Source organism: Rhamphochromis longiceps, linkage group LG20 (genome assembly GCF_057381845.1).
Source record: "Rhamphochromis longiceps isolate RC_006_pf linkage group LG20, R_longiceps_female_GT1.1, whole genome shotgun sequence".
In the NCBI taxonomy this organism is placed as follows: domain Eukaryota; kingdom Metazoa; phylum Chordata; class Actinopteri; order Cichliformes; family Cichlidae; genus Rhamphochromis; species Rhamphochromis longiceps.
Window position 1 is genome coordinate 60,001 of NC_140576.1, and position 20,927 is coordinate 80,927.

The 20,927-nt window shown below is 43.2% G+C and overlaps 1 protein-coding gene across 1 annotated transcript; it reads right to left on the reverse strand.

Annotated features, from left to right (window-relative positions):
- Positions 1-2,997: 2,997 nt before the first annotated feature.
- On the reverse strand, positions 2,998-19,549 carry LOC146644502 (NUAK family SNF1-like kinase 1). The gene is made up of 7 exons (XM_085394642.1): positions 18,024-19,549; positions 13,677-13,797; positions 12,601-12,752; positions 10,247-10,312; positions 6,529-6,648; positions 5,923-6,055; positions 2,998-5,815 (listed from the first exon to the last, which is right to left on the reverse strand). The coding sequence occupies exons 1-7, from the start codon at positions 18,357-18,359 to the stop codon at positions 4,626-4,628; spliced, it is 2,118 nt and encodes a 705-aa protein (XP_085250768.1). The 5' UTR covers positions 18,360-19,549; the 3' UTR covers positions 2,998-4,625.
- Between the last annotated feature and the right edge of the window lie 1,378 nt (positions 19,550-20,927).

The window sequence follows — 20,927 nt, forward strand, 5'->3', positions numbered from 1 at the left end:
TTATGGTAACCGATGATGCCTTGCTCTCCCCTTGTACAGTGCATCCTGAAGCCATATGTGGAGCAGCAGATGAGAGGAACAGGAGCCACAGAGCGTCAGCGGCAGACATCCAAGCTGCACAGGGCACACGCAGCACCAGGCAGAATTAATGACATTCCTGAGACACATCCCAAACCCCCAACCCGCTGCCTCCTCTCCTCCTCCTCCCGGAACCTTTGAGCACCCACTGTGTGTGTGTGTGTGTGTCTCTCTGTTTTACACAAAAAACACATGTCAGTGCACTTGCAACAACTTTAATATGCAATGTACAGGACTTGCCAGCTCGGCGCCCTCCTGTGGACCACAGGTGCAATTGATTGTCCAAAGCTGATAACTATCACCTTCTGACACTTTGCACCGCATTGAGCCAGCAGGGGGAGCCCCTCTGGTTCAATCCCAGTTGCACAGCAACTGACCAGCTTCTCTCTGTGTGCTTTGGTGTGTGTGTGTGTGTGTGTGTGTGTGTGTGTGTTGTGTGTTGTGTGTGTGTGAGACAGACAGACAGAGAGAGAGAGTGATACAAAGCACTGTAATTCAAATTTTGCACTGCAGACCTCACAGTGTCTGTCTGTGTGTGTGTGAGTGTGTGTGTCTGTGTTTGTGACAGACAGAGAGAGAGAGAGAGTGACACTTGCTGTGTATTTAAAAAACAAACGCTCAAACAAACGAAAGAGAATGACAGAGGCAGAAGGCGATTGTACTGTTTGTGGCAACAGACGACTCCTTGCTCTCCCTTGTGCATTGCATGCTGAAGTCATATGTGTGGACCAGGAGATGACGCAGTGCTCCAGAGGCCTGGTTCTGCTGTCCCTTCTGCGGTCTCCTGCTGCAGACGCTTCTGTGCAGGGAAACTGCTTCCGAAAAAGGTTTGCAGCTCTATCTCCAGGTAGGAGGGTCTGACAAAGACAAGGCGGGCACCATCGGAGTCGGGGAAGGATTCTGCATCCGTGGACGCATCACACGACCGTTCTCCAACTACTGCCCCATCCTGCAAAGGTACTCTGAACCATGACATGTTGGGCACCGGCGGATGCCCCCAGAGACAGGCAATGCAACGCCAGTGGAACCAGGCCCTCTGCACCTTCCTTTCTCCAATTGGGACCCTTTTGTCCCATCCTTTTTGGTCCGATTCGCCATATCTCCAGAACCGAAGAAGCCATCGGCGTAGCCTCTTCGCCACAGCGTCCGGCACCCACCAAAACCCCCACCTAGACACCAACATCAGCCCTCTACACCTCTTACTTTTTCAGTTATTCCACTTTTGTCCCATCCTCTCCTGGCTTTTTTCCCATAACCCCTAAACCCTAACCTAACCTAACCTAACCCTAATTTAAAACAAATGTGTGAATTCGGAGAAATTTGAAGTATCCAGATGAGGTGCTGTTGTGTAACACCACAAGCTAAAACAGCTGTTTTTAATTCTAAACTTGGCTGTTTAATAATCAATCGTTATTGTTCATAAAGTCACTGCGTTACAAAAAAAATCATGTGAGCAACATAAATCTTTGCACAGGCAAACATATAATCATCATGTGGTACCTATTAATGAATGTCCAGACAAATAACACAGAAACATGAGATAATAAATAAATAAATATAATTTGCTTGGAACAAATCCATTAAATATAACGGTGCTTTGTCTTAAAGGGGCTAATGTTGCAATACCTTCAACTGTAAGAGAATCATTATTAAAAACATCCTATACTGTATGAGCGTGCCTTGGGACATAGATCACAATTTGGAGTCTAAAGCGTCATTAAATAGTCAGGAATTTATATGTTTGGGCATCATGGCAGTGCAGTGGTTAGCACGGTTCCCTCTGGAGCACTCCTACAGTTTGTCTCTCCATGCCCTTGTGGGCTTTTTTTGGATACCCAAGCTTTCTCCCAAAGTCCTAATACAAGCATTTTAGGTTAACTTGCACTTCAAAGCTAGAGCCTCCAGCTGTGCCACTGACCCTGAGTTGGATAAGAAGAAGAACGTGGATAGATGGATGTTTTGATGATTTAAACATATTTCTTCAAATCACCTCCCAGTACAGTAGTTTTGATGACAACCCATCTTAAGCAATGATTGAGAATCCAGAAGTCTTGGGTGTAGATAAAGGCTGTATCACATTTACTCATCTACTCGCTGTGCATGCAGCATAAACATTAGCTCAGCACAGTTAAATGGTTGTTCTTATGTAACAAAATAGTCCCCATGACACTGACGGGATATGAGTGTTGTGAAAAGTCACCATCTGACCTTTGCTCTGGATTTCATCCTCTGCTGGCCAACTTTTTCTCCAATCAATCAATTCAAATTATATAAAGTGTCCTAAAATGGGGAGAAGACTTAAAGAAATTTACAACCAGGCAAGTGAATGGTATAAAATAATAATGTTTATCAAAGACCATGCCGGGCTTCTTCACATCTAAACAAGGCCTTCTGGTGAGTTTTGTTGTTTTGGAGATGTTGGCATTTTTTTTAATCCATACAGAAAAATGTAATCCTTAAAATGAAAATCTCCAAACAACAATCTATGAAGTGTTTACTCATTGGACAGGCTTTCAAAACACAACATTGGAATAACTGTTTAATGAAACCTGCTTTTTCAAATCTGCTGTTTCCACAGTTAATGTTTCCTTTTTGTAGAGCATTTAAAGAAAGAAACTGTGCCTACTTCTTTTTATAACCAAGTCCATTAAAAACTATGAAAACAATCTGTGGGCCAACTAGAGCTGAGTTTATGGAGACAGAAACACAGAAGAAGACAGCAAGGTAACTAAATAGACATCTTTTTGTCTTCCACACTCAGACAAATAATCAAACTAACTAACATCCCTGCTTTCGAGTACAAACTCTATGGTTGGTCAAGATGCAATACGTCTTACAACATGCTGCTGATTTTATTTATCGTTTCATCAGAAAAGACACTGCAAACTGCTCAGATTCAAATAATTTATTTTACCCAGAAAAACAAAAATATTTAAAAAAAACAAACAAAAAAAGTTAAAGAGAATTCTTTGTATTTCCTCTCACAGTATGAAAATCACAGATTTAATATTGCATACATCTACTGCATACATCACCTAAACATCCAGAGCAGCACAGGTGGTGTCACGGTAAAAAGCAATGTGATCTATCTGCTATTCACACTGTGTGTGTTGGTGCAAAGAAGCAAACTGTGCACAGTGAAACACTGTGTGGCATAAATATACTTGAAAAAAAATATTGACATCGGCATTACTTTCCTTAGCATTTTAGATAAGCGGAATATAAACATTTAACAAATGGGGTTTAACCAATGTGAAGTGTCTGTTAACAACCATAGCTCCTCTTGTGCAAGCCCACAGTGCATAAACATAAGCAGGATGATGCATGAACAGATAATGAATAAAAACACAATTTATTCTCAGATGAGAAATTAGAATTTCTGACAGATTATACAGGTTAATACTGAACACTTAAAATGTCCTGATATCTGCTACATTTTAGTGCGCTATAACCATGTCGCAATGTTTATATAAGGTTTATAAAGTGCTGCCACAAAGTATCCCAAAGGTCAACTGAGCAGAATTTATCATCATAACAGAAGTTGCTACAGTCTAGTTTCCATCCAAACACTGCACACATTTGAACACATTTCAGAAAATCATTAAGCTAAAAGCAAACTTCTATGCATATCTGTTTCCATATGTATGTGTGACTGCATGAAGGTGGATACTTGAGTATAAGTAGCTGATGATGTTAAATTTATTGCCGGGTGTTATCACAACCACTGCAGAACAACAGTGTGCAAATTATATATTACAAAAGATCACCAGCAAAATTAGTAGCACTGCCAAAGAATGCAGAAAAAATGAAATTATATTTACATTTGTTTCATATATTAATTTAACTAATGCTCCTCCTCGCCATTAGTTCTCACATACATACTGTATGCTTCTATCTGACATGCTTCATGCACGATTAGTGTATAAAAAGCTAGTTTCAATTGCACTTTGCCACATTTCACTGTTATCAATACACACATATTTTTTTGAACTTTAAAAGTATTTTTTCTTCTTTTTTTCTGAACTTACACCTCAGATTTTATATCCAAAATGGTCAAAAAATGCAGGTGGATGGAAATATCTTTAAGTCTTTTGACTTACTCATACAATGATTGTCGATAAATCAAAGATGCATGGATTACCATGTTAGCAGATGACAGCCTTCAGACAAAGATTTTGAGAGTTGTCAACATCAATCTGCAAAAATCTACAAGGAGAGTCTGTTGTGCAGGTGAGGTCGGACCGAGTCCATTAAACAGACTATTCTGTCCTGTCTCTGCAAACTGCTGGAAATCAGGTCCCATTTGGAGGAACACAGTTAAACAGTCAGAGGCTACACTTTAATTTATCGCTGCAAATATGCTGAGACATGGTGCTTTACATCGGCAGTGCAATGGTCATGAGAGTCTGTGTACTTGAGATGCAACCTTTCTAGAGTTCATGAAGTCTTTTCAAGATCGCAGGCACTGATTATCACATAAAACTGAACTGAAGAGCTGGAATTAAACCCAGTTTTTCAGCACACTAAAGTTTCTAATACGCTTCGTATTACACCATTTCCTTTTTTGTTTGTCGTTGTCCAACAACCCTGTCCACCTCGCCTCTCAGCTGCTCCAAATCGTCCTCTGAGCTGTGCCGCACCCCCCTTGAGAAAATCTTGCGACGTGACTGGGAGCTAAGGTCCAGCAGATCAAAGGAATCGGAGGAGAAGAGGCTATCCTCGCTCACAACACTAGAGGGGCGGCTATGACGGCCCTCAGCATCCCCTGCAGTCTGGAGGAGATGCTGCAGAGCCTCTGGGAATATCGCAGGAGTTGGAGAGGGAGAAGACTGGTGGTTGTCAGGAAGATCCAGGCTGCGAGAAAACTTTCCATTACGTTTCAAAATACCCTTACGTCTTCTTACTGCTTCTGTGCGCATTGTGGGACTGTCTTCAACTCCAGGGAGACATGTTTGTTGTTTGTGGGAACAGGACTGACCTGCATTACTGTCTGTACTTCCTACACCTGAGCCCCTTCTGTCTGATGAGGAACCATAACCTGACTCCCCACCATACAAGTTCTTTAGTATCCCTTTCTTGGGCATTTTGGACGACGGCTGACTGAATGTAGTTGGAGACAGAAGGCTGGTTGATAGGACGTCAACATACGCATGAGTAAGACTGTGTGTTCGACAGGGCTGCGGTGCAGTGTTACAGAGCTGAGAGGGGGCGTTATCCCTGGGAGGGGTGTGAAAGACTGAATCTAAACTTCTCTGGTGTTTCAGAATACCTTTGGGCTTTTTTCTTTCAAAAGTGGAACTGGAGGAAATCACCACGGAAGAAGCAGTTGCTAAACAAACGTCACTGCAAGCTCCCTGTGCAGTCTGGGGAATCGCATTCTCCTTGCGAGACTTCCTAAGACTCGATATTCCACCGCGCACCCTTGCACCTCCCCCACATTCGTGCTTTAGAGGTAAGCTGAAGTAAAAGGGGTTGGAAGCGTGTTGAGGAAGACCGGAAGAGTCTGAGGACAGGCAGTCTGCATCCACCGTCAAACTGCTAGCAGCAGCAACCTGATTCTGCCAGTCGATGTAGCGAGCCAGCAGCGGGGAGGGGCACTCTTGGTGTGGAAATGAAGGGCAGTCACACACACTCTCTTCATATCCCCAGTTCACCCACCAGTGGTTAGCCACGTCCTCTATCGTGGCTCTCTCATCCACACGCACTGTCAGCAACCAGCTGATGAGAGCACAGGCGTCTGGAGGGGACAGAGTCAACAGTTATTTATGGCCACTACGCTGACAAACCAGATCCCATTTGACAGCTTTAAAAATATATATAAAAAATAAAGTTATGAAGCTTTACCAGAGGGGGGGTTGGGTCTGCGATAGCGACCTTGGCTGATCTGCTCTGTGAGTTTTGTGTGACTGGCACCATCGAATGGCATGCTGCTGTAAACAAGGGCATACAGCAACACCCCCAGTGCCCAGCAGTCCACCTAAGACACAAACACATACAGAATGAAATATTATATTATTTTAAAGCATATTCATGAACAAAAGAAGATGTACTGTGGTTTAAAGCTACACTAATCCAGAAGATATGAATTTTACACTGCTAAATTAGTGTAATTTAGCATTGCACTAATATAAATAACAATGTTGGATTCATGAAAGACACAAAATGCAGCAGAACCAGCGACATCATAATTTTTTTACATTTTAAAGAGCTTTTTTTCATGCCAGCATCTGGTGCGTACAATACCCACAATGCAAGTTGTTAGAATTAGCTAATGTACTAGAAAGCTGTTGTTTTAAAAGAAAACCAGCCACATGTGGTGACATTAAATGATGATGTAATCTCACCAAAAGCAGCCCTCCAGTCTTGCAGTAAACAAAACTGATTATTCTGTGAACATTTTAAAACAACCTAACATCCATAATGCTGGGAATTAACAGCATGTTGACCAACCTCTGGTCCCTGGTATGGGAGCCCTTTCACGATCTCTGGGGCAGCGTAGAGCGGACTTCCACAGTAGGTTTGCAGCAGCGTGCCCTTGTGGAAATTATTTGAGAGGCCAAAATCAGCCAGCTGCAAAAAAGAAAGAATGCAAATTAACATATTTTGTTAATAATTATTTTTATTTCTTCCTACTGCTGACACTATTCAAAGCTTTCACAGCTGCTGGATGTGTCTGCGCTCATTTTCTGTGTCAAGTAAACACAAGAGGTTCATGTGACACTGTGAATCATAGATGGCGTAACTGTCACATTACAAGACAACAGATCTCAGTCCAGATGTCTCTCCACAAACTCAAAACACTGATATCTCAAACTTTATGTCACAGTGAACTAATCAGTTCACACTGAATCCTGCACTGAGTTTCATTCACTTTAGCACTCGGCCTCACGCAATCTAAATTCCTTTTCAGTGACTATGTACGGAAAGCTTTTAGTCATGTGGGAAAGAAAATACACAATAACTCAAAAGCAATTCCTTTTAAAGGAGCCAAAAATACTGCAGGTATGCTGAGCTTTTGCCAGAGTAAGTGTGAGCGAGGAAAAGGGGAGCGGGCCAAAAGCATCAGGCTGCTTACGCCCACGTAATGGAACAATCACTCACTCGAGGCTCCGAAAGCCATACGCAGACATACTGTGTCTCTCCTCTATCTGCGAAGATTATAAACATGCATGCTGGCTCACTATCAGCCCTCGTGGTGTTAAAAATATTCACAATGACAGGTTCACTTCCATGGTAGAGAGATACGGGGAAACAAAGACCTCATTGAAGAAGACAACACTGTAAATGCAAGCCAGCTCACTGTTCATATATATCCAGTGGCAATTAGCACATTTCTTTGGACTCCCATATGTTTGCATGCATTCAGTCTATAGTGAGACAGTTCTTCATGAAGCTGGAAGAGTGAATGAATGACTACCAAATGCTTACGAAAACAAAGTCAAACACAAAGTTACACTCTACAGACTAATATTCTACTTTAAACCTGACATGACCTAACATTTCACATATCTGCCTCTCTCTGCCCCATACAGATGCCATTAAGCAGCTATTGTGCAGACATAACAACGCATTGCACAGAGCCTCGGTGATTTCCTGCAGCAGATGCCGAGAAAGGCCGGTGCGGTGAACCTCCGGTGATGTGGTTGGCAGCGAATGAAGACCCGCAGAGAAGTCTGCACATAGCGTTTTCTTTTGACAGACAGAGCACACATGCGTAAACCCCCTGACTGGCATGAATCCTCAAGATTGTCGCTAAATTCCCGGCATTCCCTGCTGACCATGCACAGCTCTGATATAGGGAGAACAATGCCCAAATAAGGCAAGAAATATTCCCTGGGTTCTTTTGTAAGGCCTTACATTGTGTTTTTTCACATTCACTGTCCATTGCTCAACAACACATTGAAATTCCTCTGGGTAGAAAATGCTCCAACATATATCCTGAAAGTACACTGTGTTTGCATTTTATGTTGGAGGCGGCAAAACAATCCACGTAGCATGGATCAGATGATAATGGGAAGGGGTTAGGGTTAGGGGAACAATATGAGGGAGGTCTGGAATGGTGTGAAAACCATCACAGGCCACAACACCAAGAAAAGCACAGTGGGGGGGACTGTGGAGAAGGCAAACGAACTCAACAACTTCTTCAACAGGTTTGACCAGCCCACAACCCCCCCACCCTCACCCTCACCTTTACTACAGAGTCCTCTCCCCACTCTCCTACCTCCCTCGCTTCCCCCCCCCCTTCCTACACCATGACACCCCCTCCTCCAATCCCTCTCTCAGCAGCAAGACATCTCCCCCCCTCCCCTCCTCCCAAACATCTCCCAGTGTCACAGTGGATCAGGTCAGGAGACAACTGAGGAAGCTTCGCCCCAGGAAGGCAGCAGGCCCAGACAAGGTGTGTCCTAGGATGCTAAAGGCATGTGCTGCTGAACTTGGGGAGCCGCTACAACGAGTCTTCAATCTCAGTCTGCGACTGGGGAGAGTGCCCGCCCTATGGAAGATATCCTGCATCGTCCCGGTCCCCAAAAGGAACCGGCCCAATGAGCTGAATGACTTCCGACCGGTGGCACTGACGTCACATCTTATGAAGACTCTAGAGCGGCTCTTCCTCAACCTCCTCCGACCACAGGTACAACATGCCCAGGACCCACTACAGTTTGCATACAAGGCGGGTGTCGGAGTGGAGGATGCCATCCTGTACCTCCTGCATAGAGCCCACTCATACCTGGATGGGGGAAAAGGCACGGTCAGGATCCTGTTTCTTGACTTTTCCAGTGCCTTTAATACCATCCGGCCCTGTATGCTTCAGGAAAAACTGAACAGGATGGAGGTGGACCCCTGCCTGGTCGCTTGGATCTCCGACTACCTCACCGACAGGCCACAGTACGTCAGGCTGAAGGACATCACGTCTGACACAGTGGTCAGCAGCACAGGAGCACCACAGGGAACTGTGCTGTCCCCTCTTCTCCTCACCCTGTACACCTCTGACTTCTGCTACAACTCTGAATTATGCCATATTCAGAAGTTTGCAGATGACACGGCCATCATGGGGTGTATCTGGGATGATCAGGAAGAGGAGTACAGAAGTCTGGTGAGGAACTTTGTCGCATGGAGTCACACAAACCACCTGCAACTCAACACCTCAAAGACCAAGGAACTGGTTGTGGACTTCGGGAGGTCCAGAGAAGGTCCACTGCCGGTTCAGATAGAGGGGGAGGAGGTGGAGGTGGTCAACAAGTACAAGTACCTCGGGCTGTGGGTGGACAATAAACTGGACTGGTCATGCAACACAGAGCACCTGTATAAAAAAGCCCAAAGCCGACTGTACTTCCTCAGGAGGCTGAGGTCTTTTAACATCTGCAGGAAGCTCCTGAGGATGTTTTACCAGTCGGTGGTTGCTGGAGTACTTTTCTATGCTGTGGTGTGCTGGGGGAGCAGCACAGCAAAGAAGGACTCATGCAGGCTGGAGAAACTGATCAGGAGGGCTAGCTCTGTGGTCGGCGTGAAGCTGGACACTCTGGTGACAGTGGCAGAGAAAAGGACATTAAAGAAACTGATGGACATTATGAACAATGCTGGGCATCCTCTGCACACGGCCATTAACAACCAGAAGAGTCTGTTCAGTGACAGGTTGCTTCTCCCCAAGACAAGAACTAACAGACTTAAAAACTCCTTTGTCCCACACGCCATCAAACTGTTTAACTCCTCTCTGGAGGGGAGAGGGAGGGGAGACAGGAGGACAAAGGAGGGGGGAACAACTAAGTTGTAGTGCCTCTTCACCTCACTGTGCAATACCTTTTGTGCAATACTTTTGTAAATGGTCAATGGTGCAAATAGACCTCAATACTTGAAATGTGCAATTCACTTGTATTTTTATTTTTTATTCCTATTTATCCCCTTCGTATATTTTATTTTTATTTGTCTCTGTATTTATATGTGTGTGTGTGTATGTATATATATATATATATATATATATATATATATATATATAAATAAAACATTCTGTAACTGTAACTTCTGTCGGTGCTGTGCTTTTGGAAACAGAATTTCCCAGAGGAACCCACCCGAGGGATTAATAAAGTTCTATCTTATCTTATCTCATTAAATGCTAAGGAAATGTGGCAAGATGGCTCAGTTAGTGCACAATATTTTCTTAGGATCCTACCTTTACATTCAAATCTTGGTCCAAAAGAATGTTCTCCAGCTTGAGGTCTCGATGCACAACCCCGTTCTGCAAGACAGGAGAAACACACTTGAGGTCCTGCTCTTGGAGAGTCTGAAGGAAGATCATCAGACTGTTTAATTATTCTCAAGCATGAGAAGGTGCTCTGTTTTTTCATCGGATGACGGTTTGAGTCGCCGACTGGCATTAAGCACAAGTGTGCAAGGAAAAGGCAGATGACTCAAAATCTACACTATTTGTAGCAAAATAAATTGCATATGTAGTACCTCATTAGGTGTGGTCACCCAGGAAATCATGTGACACTTTAAACATTCCTGTCAGTTCGTCTTAAACAAACTTTATTTCATTTATTAAATTCTCTTCTTATGTGAAGGAAATGGCCAATGACCTCAGACAGTGCTTTGTGTGCTACATGTAACTGCACTATGTGTGTATGTGTGCAAGCACGGCAGACACACGTATGGTTAGATGTGGTTTATCAGGTCGTTTACAGGCATTTTACTATCGTTTAAAATGCCTGTGAACAGAGCAGTGAATGGCCCTCGATTATTTCCATTTTTCTCGTGAAGTCTTGCTCGTCTTTCCATGTGCACCGCATACCTCTGAGGCACATTCAATAATTCATTCACGCTGGAACATTCATGTCTATTTTGGGACAATATTCAAGGGCACGAGGAGCCCAAATTCCATCACCCTGCACACCACAGAGACGCAGAAGCTGAATGATAAGTTTAACGTGAGCAGATTCACACAGAGTCCAAACTGCCAAAATAAGAAAAGCAAAACAACTGCCTTTTTTTCCCCATGTCCAGCTCAGCTGACAGTCAGGCAGATATCCTAAGTTCCACTGTAATGCACTTCTGTTTAAACAGGACTTAATAGGGGTTTGGAGCGTGATGTCACGGGGGTGGGCGTGGAAAGGATTTTGGCCCGATCCGCCATTTTGGGGGTCTAAGTAAGGAGCGAAAGCATAGCCATGGTTCGTACTTGCTGTGCGGTCGGCTGCAATGTTCGATCTTACGACCGGCACGGGAATAAGTTTGGATTGTCTTTTTATGCTTTCCTAACCTGGAAGCAACATGAAGGAGCTCATGTATCAGATATTACCAAACGAAGGCGTCTAGCCTGGATAGCAGCCGTGAGACGAGCTGATATCAAGTTCTGTTACGTCTCCAGATATCAGTTGGTGTGCTCAAGACATTTTCATTCCGGTAAGTTCTAAATATGTTCACATCACACTTTATAGCTGAATAATATCATCGTTGGTGGTCTCAGAAGTTATAGAAATTGCGATCAAACATAGAATGGAGTGACTTGATTGGTTGATGTAAAGACAATAAATGAAATGAGACAGGAAGGACACAAATTGGCGTTAATAATTTACCCGATTATCAATGTGTTAACTTGCATGTACTTTACAATTATGGGCATATAATATGATAACGATATTTTAGCAGTTAAATGATAAATGTGTAACATTAATTATGGTGGGGGGTGGAAAATGGCTATTTCACTCGGTGCACTCCAGCTGACTTACTTTGACGACGTACTCAGAGTTTGGCGGCTTGAAAATAGCCAAATCTTGCACCCAGCCATTTGTAAATTGGATGTGCGCCTCCAGTGACTTGTAATTACGAAACTGGTTCGCTGTGTAAGCGCTTACTCCACAAACAAGATACGTGAAGATATCGGGGTAGGACAGTGGCGGTAAGTCGTCTGGGTCTTTACTCCACTGCCGTATTTCAAATGGGTCCAGATTTGCGATGCACTCTATTTTTTTTCAAGTACCGCTGCTTCGCCTCTGGACGCAATCGGTCTCTATACCGTCCGTTTTCTTTTGAGCTGCTTTTAAGCATGTTTCTTGTCGTCGTCGTTCCAACACAGTGTGTTTGTTTTGATTCGTAGACCCCGAAAATGGAGCTGCGCTCCCACAATGCATTGCGGCGTGACGTCAACTCCAAAGCCCTATAAGTCCTCGATAATTCCTGCTTTCTGGCCTGATTTTATGTACACAACAATAAATCAGAGAAACAAAGAAGTGTTTGTTTCTATGCCAAGGCTTACAATAATGTTGAAGGAGGCTCATTTAGCGTTTGTTAAATGTGTCAGTGTGTGACTGTAAAGAACAATCGAGCCTTATAATGCGCTCTTAACCCAAAGAGATCTGAAAACTCAAGTCAAGTTTTTCTGCAGTAATAGGATTAGGATTTATTGGTTTAAGCGGTACAGTATTTGCATGTGTGCACACGTGCCTGTGTGCAATTTGCTAACTTGTAATGTATTCCTGTTGGGCACCTGCAGAACACATGTGGGTAGGTTGTTTGGTGTGTATAAACCTTATGGCAGTAGTGGACAGCAGATGTAATCTGTCTGAAGATGCTGCGGGCTTCTGTTTCTGGCAGTCGCCTCCTCTCCTGTATGTAATCATACAGCTCTCCTCTGCTGGCGTACTCCATCACAATCACAATCTTATCCCGGCTCTCAAACACTGTCAACACAGGAAAACAGAAACCTTTAATGCTGTTTTGGCTGTGTAGGTTTTCAACTCCCGTGTAATCCGTGTATGCAAATGCTTATTGATTTCAATAAATCTTCATAGAAACAGAAATATCTGCAGTTTCTGTCATTTGTACAACTTTAAAAGAGTCTCACCTGATGAATGGCTACCAATCGAAATGATATACTTAAGTATAGTGACAGGTGTGGGGCTAACTGGAATTTTTTATCTTATTGATGACTATAACATCCTCCTCATTTGTTCTATTGAACAACAATACCCATCCAACAATAAATGGGAGACCTTTAGTGAATAAGGGTAAAAATCTTCTGTTTTTATTGTTAAGTAACACTACAAGATGATGAAACAAGATACCAAAGACCATCTCTCAAGGCTGTTTTAGAAGTTTTACAATTCTTTTCCATCATATTGTTTCATTTCTGGGTGCTGTAGCTTTTAGCAAATCATTTTTGGGGAGATTCCTTCTTGCTGCAGTGAGTATTTTGGTGGTTTAGCCTGAATTGACCCAGAGTGGTATTTGTAGTAGTTTTGGGATATTTTTCCCCAAATTAGTGCATCAGTGATATGATTTTAAGTTAAGTATTTAACAACAATGCAAGTTTATGGAACGGAGTAAGAAGACATGTGTACGATTCTTTGTACAAATAGGAAATACTTAGTTGGGTCGTGTCATTGTTGGTTTTGGGCTTCAAATAGGATTTGTGAGCATTACCAGCGTTATCCCTTAGCCCCTGGCATTGTTAAACAACACTGCTGTAAATGCTGCTGTGTGTGTTGTGGAACTTAATATCTTTCAACTAACGTTCTTTAAAATATTGACTGCCTAAACGCTAGCTGGATACCAAACTATGAAATTGTCTGATTACGTGGGAAGGTGTGTCAGTGTCATCTTACCCTCATGGAAGCGTATGATGTTGGGGTGACTGAGTGAAGATGTGATCTCAATCTCTCTCTGGATGTGAATTCTGTCCAGGTCGTCGGTGATGCACTCCTTGCGGATTGACTTGATCGCCACCTTGGAAGGAAGACAAAGTTTAGAGGATGTTATACAAAAAAGGTTGTGTCCAAATTTCATACACCATGTGTTAAATCTAGTGACTGAGTAATAAAACTTGAGCCAGTAGATTTAATTTCCATAAATTCCTCAGAAAACACACAAATTTAACCATTTTCTGCTTTACCTCCATCAAAGCCACAAATAAATAAACAGTTCATGCATCATCTGCACAGCCAAACATGGAAACAAAGGCATACTGTACATACTGTTGATGCTTAAAAACACACACGCTCATACACTAATAAAATCTCTGGGTATTAGACATGATTATGTGGGTTTAAAGGCTGCATGGTGAGAGCAGATCTCGTGATGTGAGATGTTCAGAGGCAGAAGGTTGACAGCTGCAGTGTTCACACTCTGCTTCTTTAATCCCATACACCAGTGCAACCCGAAGCTTCTGAACACACACACGCAGGCCTGCAATAAAAACATGCATCCTAAAACAAACCTATAAAACTGGTTGGATAGAATAAGTGTCACATAATCAACACTTTACAAAGACGAGACAAGTGCATGCAGGCAGACAACGAGGCATCGGAGTGTGCCTAAAATACACAAAGGACAACAGAGACGTGGAATATAACAAGTAGCTGAAGCCATGGGACTAATTTGTGAGGCTGATATTTAAACATGGGACGAAACATGCGCTGTATAATTTTGCATGTCCCTGTGGGTGAGCTCCCACAGGTCAAAACTCGAGTTTTCTCAGCTGGCGGGGGGAAAAAAATGTCTCCGAAAAACTGGAAGAGACACAGTTCGCACGCTCCATCAACCATGATAGTTATGCAACACAACACGAACACCATCCAGGGAACCCCTGAGACTGAAGTGACCTTCTGATTTATGAGGTCATCAGCTGAAGGGCAGATATTAAAAAGTTGGGGAGGCAGATTCTGATGCTCACTAAAGAGCCATTTATGACCCAAATACTTAAAGCAATGTGAGGAAGAGAAGGGGAGACTGTAAAATCAGTTACTGGGATGATTTAGTGCAATATAACAGATAAAAGTTATGGATTAGACACATCAAGATATAGACTGGGAGTCAAAAAATTCTACTGCCGTCTCAGCTCTAATTTACTACCAAGACTTTGAAGTGACACATGACACAGGGAATACAGACCCTCTGGGTATGGTTCAGGGCAAAGTGAGCATTTTATCTGACTGATTTCAAGGGGCCATGTGTGAGTAGAGGAAGCTGTGGTTGTTTGTGCGATCTCACCCTTATGCCTGCAAATATCCTGCAGATGCATCACGCAGAGATATGACCTCTAAAGTATCCTTCTCACCAACAACATCTCATCGTTTCCTCTAAAAACTGCAACCATGCAAACTGCAACAATGTGTAGGAAACACAACGCAGCATGTGGGAGTCATTCAGGCGTTCTCTGACATCATCACGGCCTATATTATGATGGCATGGCAATTTTAGATGTGCAAAGGGATGTACTAGCTTTCCCATCCCCTTCTTGTTTTCCTGCTGACTCCAGTCTTGACTTATTGCAGGTGTGTTTGTCTGTATGAAGTCATCATGGGGGTTGGGGTGTGCACCAACTTCCTTCCTACCCTGCTATTCTCACAAACACACAAATGTATCCCAGGAGCCTGAGCATCACTAAAGGTTCCTGCTGCATCTGTGAACGATTTAGCGGCAGAATTATACAGGCTTCCTGCCAGAGTGACCCTTGACCTCCAATCATCTACACACAGCCTTAAGCCGTCCCTTTCCTTAACCAGGAATTGCAGAACTGATGGGAAACTGGGCAAAGACATATACATTAAATGCAAGAAAGGAAACAAGAATTTTTTTCTGATGGCATTATCTGATTGCTTCAATTCCTTTTTTTTTCTTTCTTGCCTACGATATTTAAGCTTTAAAAACAAGTGAGGCTCCAAACCAGGGTAAGTGACCACAGAATACTTAGCTTGCATAACCAAGGCTGGTTATTCATCTTTCCTTTTGCTTTACCCTGTGCATTCATGAGGATGACTTACATTCCTTTCTTGCAGCGTCACAGGAAAACCACTTAGACACTTTACAGGAACAAGTCTCAAGTGAGCTCCTTAATATAAAATCACTCATAGTGCCTTCTCTTCCTGCTCTTCTTCCTGCTTTCCTCTCCCATCTCCCCAAGCTCACAAAACAGCCCGCTAGCCTTGTTTCCAAAAATAATGCCTGTTTTGTTTCAAAGAATCCTTGGTATGTGCCTGCTAATGGCTCAAGGAATTCAGCTTTTCCCCCTTGTCCTACCAAACCCACTCACCCTGCACGCGCACACACACACACACACACACACACACACACACACACACACACACACACACACACACACACACACACACACACACACACACACACACACACTCTACATGGCCTTGTTCATCTCTCTGTATCCTACCAGCAGTCTCTTATACATGCTTCACTACATGTTAAGATATAGAATAGAATTGAATTGTACACAACAGAAAACAAGTTGCAAAGTGCTTGAAAGTCGTGCAAAGAAATGACCTGGTATGAATAGAGTCCGTGTGTGAGTGGCATGAGTGATGAGGGTAACTCAGGCCATGGCTCAGATTAGTGAGGTGATTGGGCAGGGGTGGGGTGTGGGGAGAAAGTGTTTTTTGACAGTCTGAATGTCCCAGGGGAAGAAGGTGTTTTTGAGTCTGAAGGTGTGGGACCTGATTGACCTGAGGCGCCAACCAGAAGGCAGCAGGTCATACAGGTGGTGGGCGCGGTGCAAAGGGTCGCCTGTGATGGCCCTGGTTTTCCTGAGATAGGAGGATCTGGCGATGGCTTCCAAGGGTGGTAGAGGGCAGTGACTGATGTTTTAGGTGATGTTAATTACGCTCTGCACAGGCTTCGTGTTCTCTGTTGTGGCCCCTGCGTAGCAAACACCCAGGAAGTAGAAGAGCACACTCTCCAATGAGGAGCTGTAGAAGGCCACTTCTGGTCCAGGTTATTCTTCCTCAGGACACAGAGGAAATGAAGCTGCTGTTGGGCTTTCTTTACCAGGGTGTTGTGGCTCCAGGTGAGATCCATGGAGATGTGGGTGATTCTACAGATTCCACCCATTCTTAATTTATAATGAGTGGGGAGTAGACCTATCTTTGCCTCATGAAGTCCATTATGAGTTCTTTTGTTTTAAGGGAGTTAAGCTTCAGGTTATTTTCTGAGCACCGTCAGGACATCATTGGCATACGTGTCGATGTCATTAGTTGGCTGGGTTGGTGTGCAGTCATAGGTGTACAATAGAGGGCTGAGAATGATTTGCTCTGTAAGCAAACTGGTGGGGGTTGAGGGAAGGGGGGTAGGCAGTCTCTGATATACTGAGACATTTTCTAGTTGGTGAGGGCTACGACGTCTCCACACCTGGCGGGGGTTACTATCAGTGAGGAGATCTGGCAATCACAGTTGAAGGAGCCAGACAAATTGTGAGAAACTCACTCTAATCAGGATCATCTTTTTTGTCGCAATCAGATTATGGAACTGTGTTTATTTACTAAAATAAACCAGAAAGGAAACTGATGAGGCCCCGTCCTCTCAGATCACAGCACAGAGGGAGGGATTAAGGTCTGACCAGACATAAACCCACGATTATTCAAACTAATCTGGCACCACATTCTGTTTTAACCTAGATATTCAGATTGTGAAGTTAAATAGAAACTTGTTATGGTATTATGTCTTGCTCTCTGTGTGTGTGTGCTTAAGTCTGGGTTTTTAGGGGTCAGACTCTAGTTGGAGCAGACCTATTGTAGTGATTTTATCCCCTTTTTCAATTGCTGAGTGAGTCAGACCAAAGGCATCTCAAGCTGGCAGCACAAGAAATGGGTTCAGGATCAACGCATATCCTACCACACGCAGAGCGCCCCCCACGAAGTTCTTTCCACCTTCAAATTAATATTTAATTACCACTGAGCAACACTGTGGCAAGTGCAGCACGCAAGCACAGACGCATGAAGACACAGGCGAAAAGTAAAAGCATGGGAATCACATTACACTTTTTATAGGCTTTTTACAGGGTCAGCAGACGAGGTTAGGAGGTCAGATCAATTTCAGAAACTGATAATTTATCGTTTCCTTTCACCACATTTCGCCCTTTGTTTAGGAAATAACGAGTCCTTCAGCCACACAGCTCCGAAAAGCTTGAGGCAGTATACTATGATGGGTTATGGTGACCATCTTACCGTCTTCAGGCTCGCTCTCTCCACCGCTTTCTTCACTTTGCCGTAGGTGCCTTTCCCCAGCGTCTCCATCACCTCATAACGGTGCTTTAAGTTGTGCTTGTGCTGATGCTTTTTTACTTCAATGGACGCTGTGGCTGTGGATGCCTGGCCCAGCGCCTCCACGCCTACTTTCATGTTTCTCTGTCGCTTCTCCGCGTTGCAGGCACGGCGGCTGTCCATTCTCGGTGACTGCTCGCCGCCATGCTGGCTGCTGGACGCCGCGTCCTGCAGGCAGCCCAGCTCGGAGCGTCCGCTAGTGTTCATTGCGTCTCTGCTGTCCGCCTCACGTCTGCCCATCCTCTCTGCGCACTTTGCGCACCTGTCAGGAGCAGCTTTCCTCGGGACCGGATCCCCAAATCAATTTGAGTTTTGATAAAAAGCAGCTGGAGCTCTTTTTAATGATCGGGTTGTCCATATAGAGTCTCACACGTTTAAAGGAGGCTTCTGTAATGGTCTGAAAATTAAGAAATGCCCCAAAGCCGTCTGATCTATCGGCCCAGCTGTTGTTTTCTACTACCACTCTCAGTCTCAGGAACACAGCAACAGGAGCGACGGGAACCACACGCTCCGAGGCGAGGGGTGGAGCCTCCACAAGGCAACATCCCCGAGCGTCACACTCGTTTGGGATTAATTTGGGTTTTTCCAGCGAATACTTGACCTACCCAGCGGCAGAAACACGGGGGAAGAAGGCATGCGGGGAATGTCCTGCGGGTCAGATTTACCCTAAATCCATCACTTCAATCAGACATTTGTGGTGATGCTGTGCCATGCGGCGAGCTTCGAAGACTCTGAGGAAGTTGGCAGAGACTTTGCAGTCAAAGAAAAGGGATTTTATTCTTTTATTTAAAACGTACATTTTAAACAGTAAAACAAAGAAACAAAAAAAACTGTTATAGATAACGAGTAACCTCGGTTAAACGTCATGAAATAAGACAGCAGAAGCAAAGGACAGTGAGAGATACATGCTCTGTGGCTGTGTTGTGTGCAGAGTACAACTAACAAGTTAAGGATGGTTTAGCTGTCAGCAGTTGTTAAACCAGTATCTGCACTATATCTGCCAAATTTCCCTAGCAGAACTTAACACCAGGTAATGTGTGGCCCTTAATTTAAAACGCAGCCAGAGAGAGTGAAGCAGCAGCAGCAGCAGGTCCCACTCCAGCTTATGTGATACAAGGTGAGTTTAAAAAAGTGGAAACTACAAGTTATTCCAAATAATCATTAGTGTCAGTAGCAGTTTCAGCTGAAAGGACTGAGCTTTATCATATGCTGGACGAGGAGTTCACAGCTACAAGATATTTTGAGGAAAGCAATGTGTTTGAAACTGAAGATATAGCATTTTAAAATACCACAGTGGCTCTGCTGCTTTATTAAAAGAAACGCTTTTGTTAGTTCTAATGAAACCGCATCAGGCAGGACACCAGCATAACTGTGAGCTCTCTAGTAGATGTTTCCGTGCATGACTAAATCACCCAGAATATCTGCAAGACCATTAGACTGCAGTACATGACGTCTCTGGCTTTTGTGGTTGGTAACATCAAAAGAACACTAACAGAAAGTGGGCTTAAAAGTAGGACAAGGGTTAAAATGAGGTTTACTGTTCTTTGTGGATTTTTGGAAATTGTTAAACTTATTCATCCTCGACTGACTCCTTCGTTGGGTTACCCACCACAAGCATATTATACTGGTTCAAATACTTCTTTCTCATTTGTTTCTCTACTGTTGTTAAAATTTGATGACATATAAAGTCATATTTTTGGAGCTTTGTGCAAACTTTTGACTTAATCACAGCAACATTTGTAATGACAGTTACATACTGGAATTCAGTGCATGCAGCATACAATAAGGCAATGCCAAAGAAACAGTTTTAAACTTGTGGTTGAAGGTTGGAGATCAAAAGACATGCTGCTGAGGCATGAGCATGCATCTCTGAAACATCAGTGACATTTTTGCATGAAAACAACATTTCAGTTGAATGCAAAGTTTAAACAACGAAATGCTTAAATAAATATATTTCAAGTGTAAGCCAGAAGAATGTGGCCACATGTTGAACATGCTGGCTTTTTTCCTTGTTGTAGTGTTGAGAATAGATTTGTGATGAGATCACAATCCATTGTTTCCACTGCAAACAAATAGATGTGAGTGAACAGTGACATCTAGTGGTCAGTTTTAAAATAATCTTTATAATTAATTTAATAAATGAAAATTCTCTAATTCATAAGTTTCCTTGATTACACATTTTTAAATGAATATTATATTTGGTATTCTGCATCACCTTCAAAGCCCAGCCACAGCAGTCAAACGGTGTACGCTTGGAGTTTGTCCCTGTTGCTATCCTCTCTTTCATAAGTGATAAATGGGATTAAAAAGGTAACATTATGCACATTAATTTAAAGGCAGCTAAGTTACACAGTGTAAGATATATGCACTGGGGGAGTCTCCTGGGATTCAACAGTTACTTAGTAACTTCAACAGTAACAGTAACTTAGTAAACAGCACTCAATCATTGAGATACTGAAGTTAATGAAGAATAAATGTCAATAAAACATGAATTTCATGTTTCTTTGTTTGAAGACCTAAAAATTAGATTTAGCTTGAAATTTAAAACTGAAATAAATACTTGCACTTTCCAATAATCCCACTTACAGCTGATCATGGAATATTTAGTAAGAAACAAAGGAAACACTCTGATCTTATCTTTTTTCTTTTTCGTTTTTTTAGGAGTGACCGTTTAGGGAGAGGTTCAATTTAAATTGAGTTTATGCGTATGAAACATTTGCTTTTTGGGTGATATTTGTTGCATTTCTGAGATGTTTTGAACTTGCATGGCTGCTACTTTGGTCGGTTCTCTTTTGTAATATATACCAC

Excerpts from the sequence above, each read along its gene's own strand:
- LOC146644502 (XM_085394642.1), bottom strand. The coding sequence starts at position 18,359 with ATGGGCAGACGTGAGGCGGACAGCAGAGACGCAATGAACACTAGCGGA. Across the intron at positions 6,056-6,528 it reads TCCCATACCAGGGACCAGAG|GTGGACTGCTGGGCACTGGG; the intron begins GTTGGTCAACAT and ends TTTGTGTCTTAG. Across the intron at positions 5,816-5,922 it reads CAGACCCAACCCCCCCTCTG|ACGCCTGTGCTCTCATCAGC; the intron begins GTAAAGCTTCAT and ends TGTCCCCTCCAG.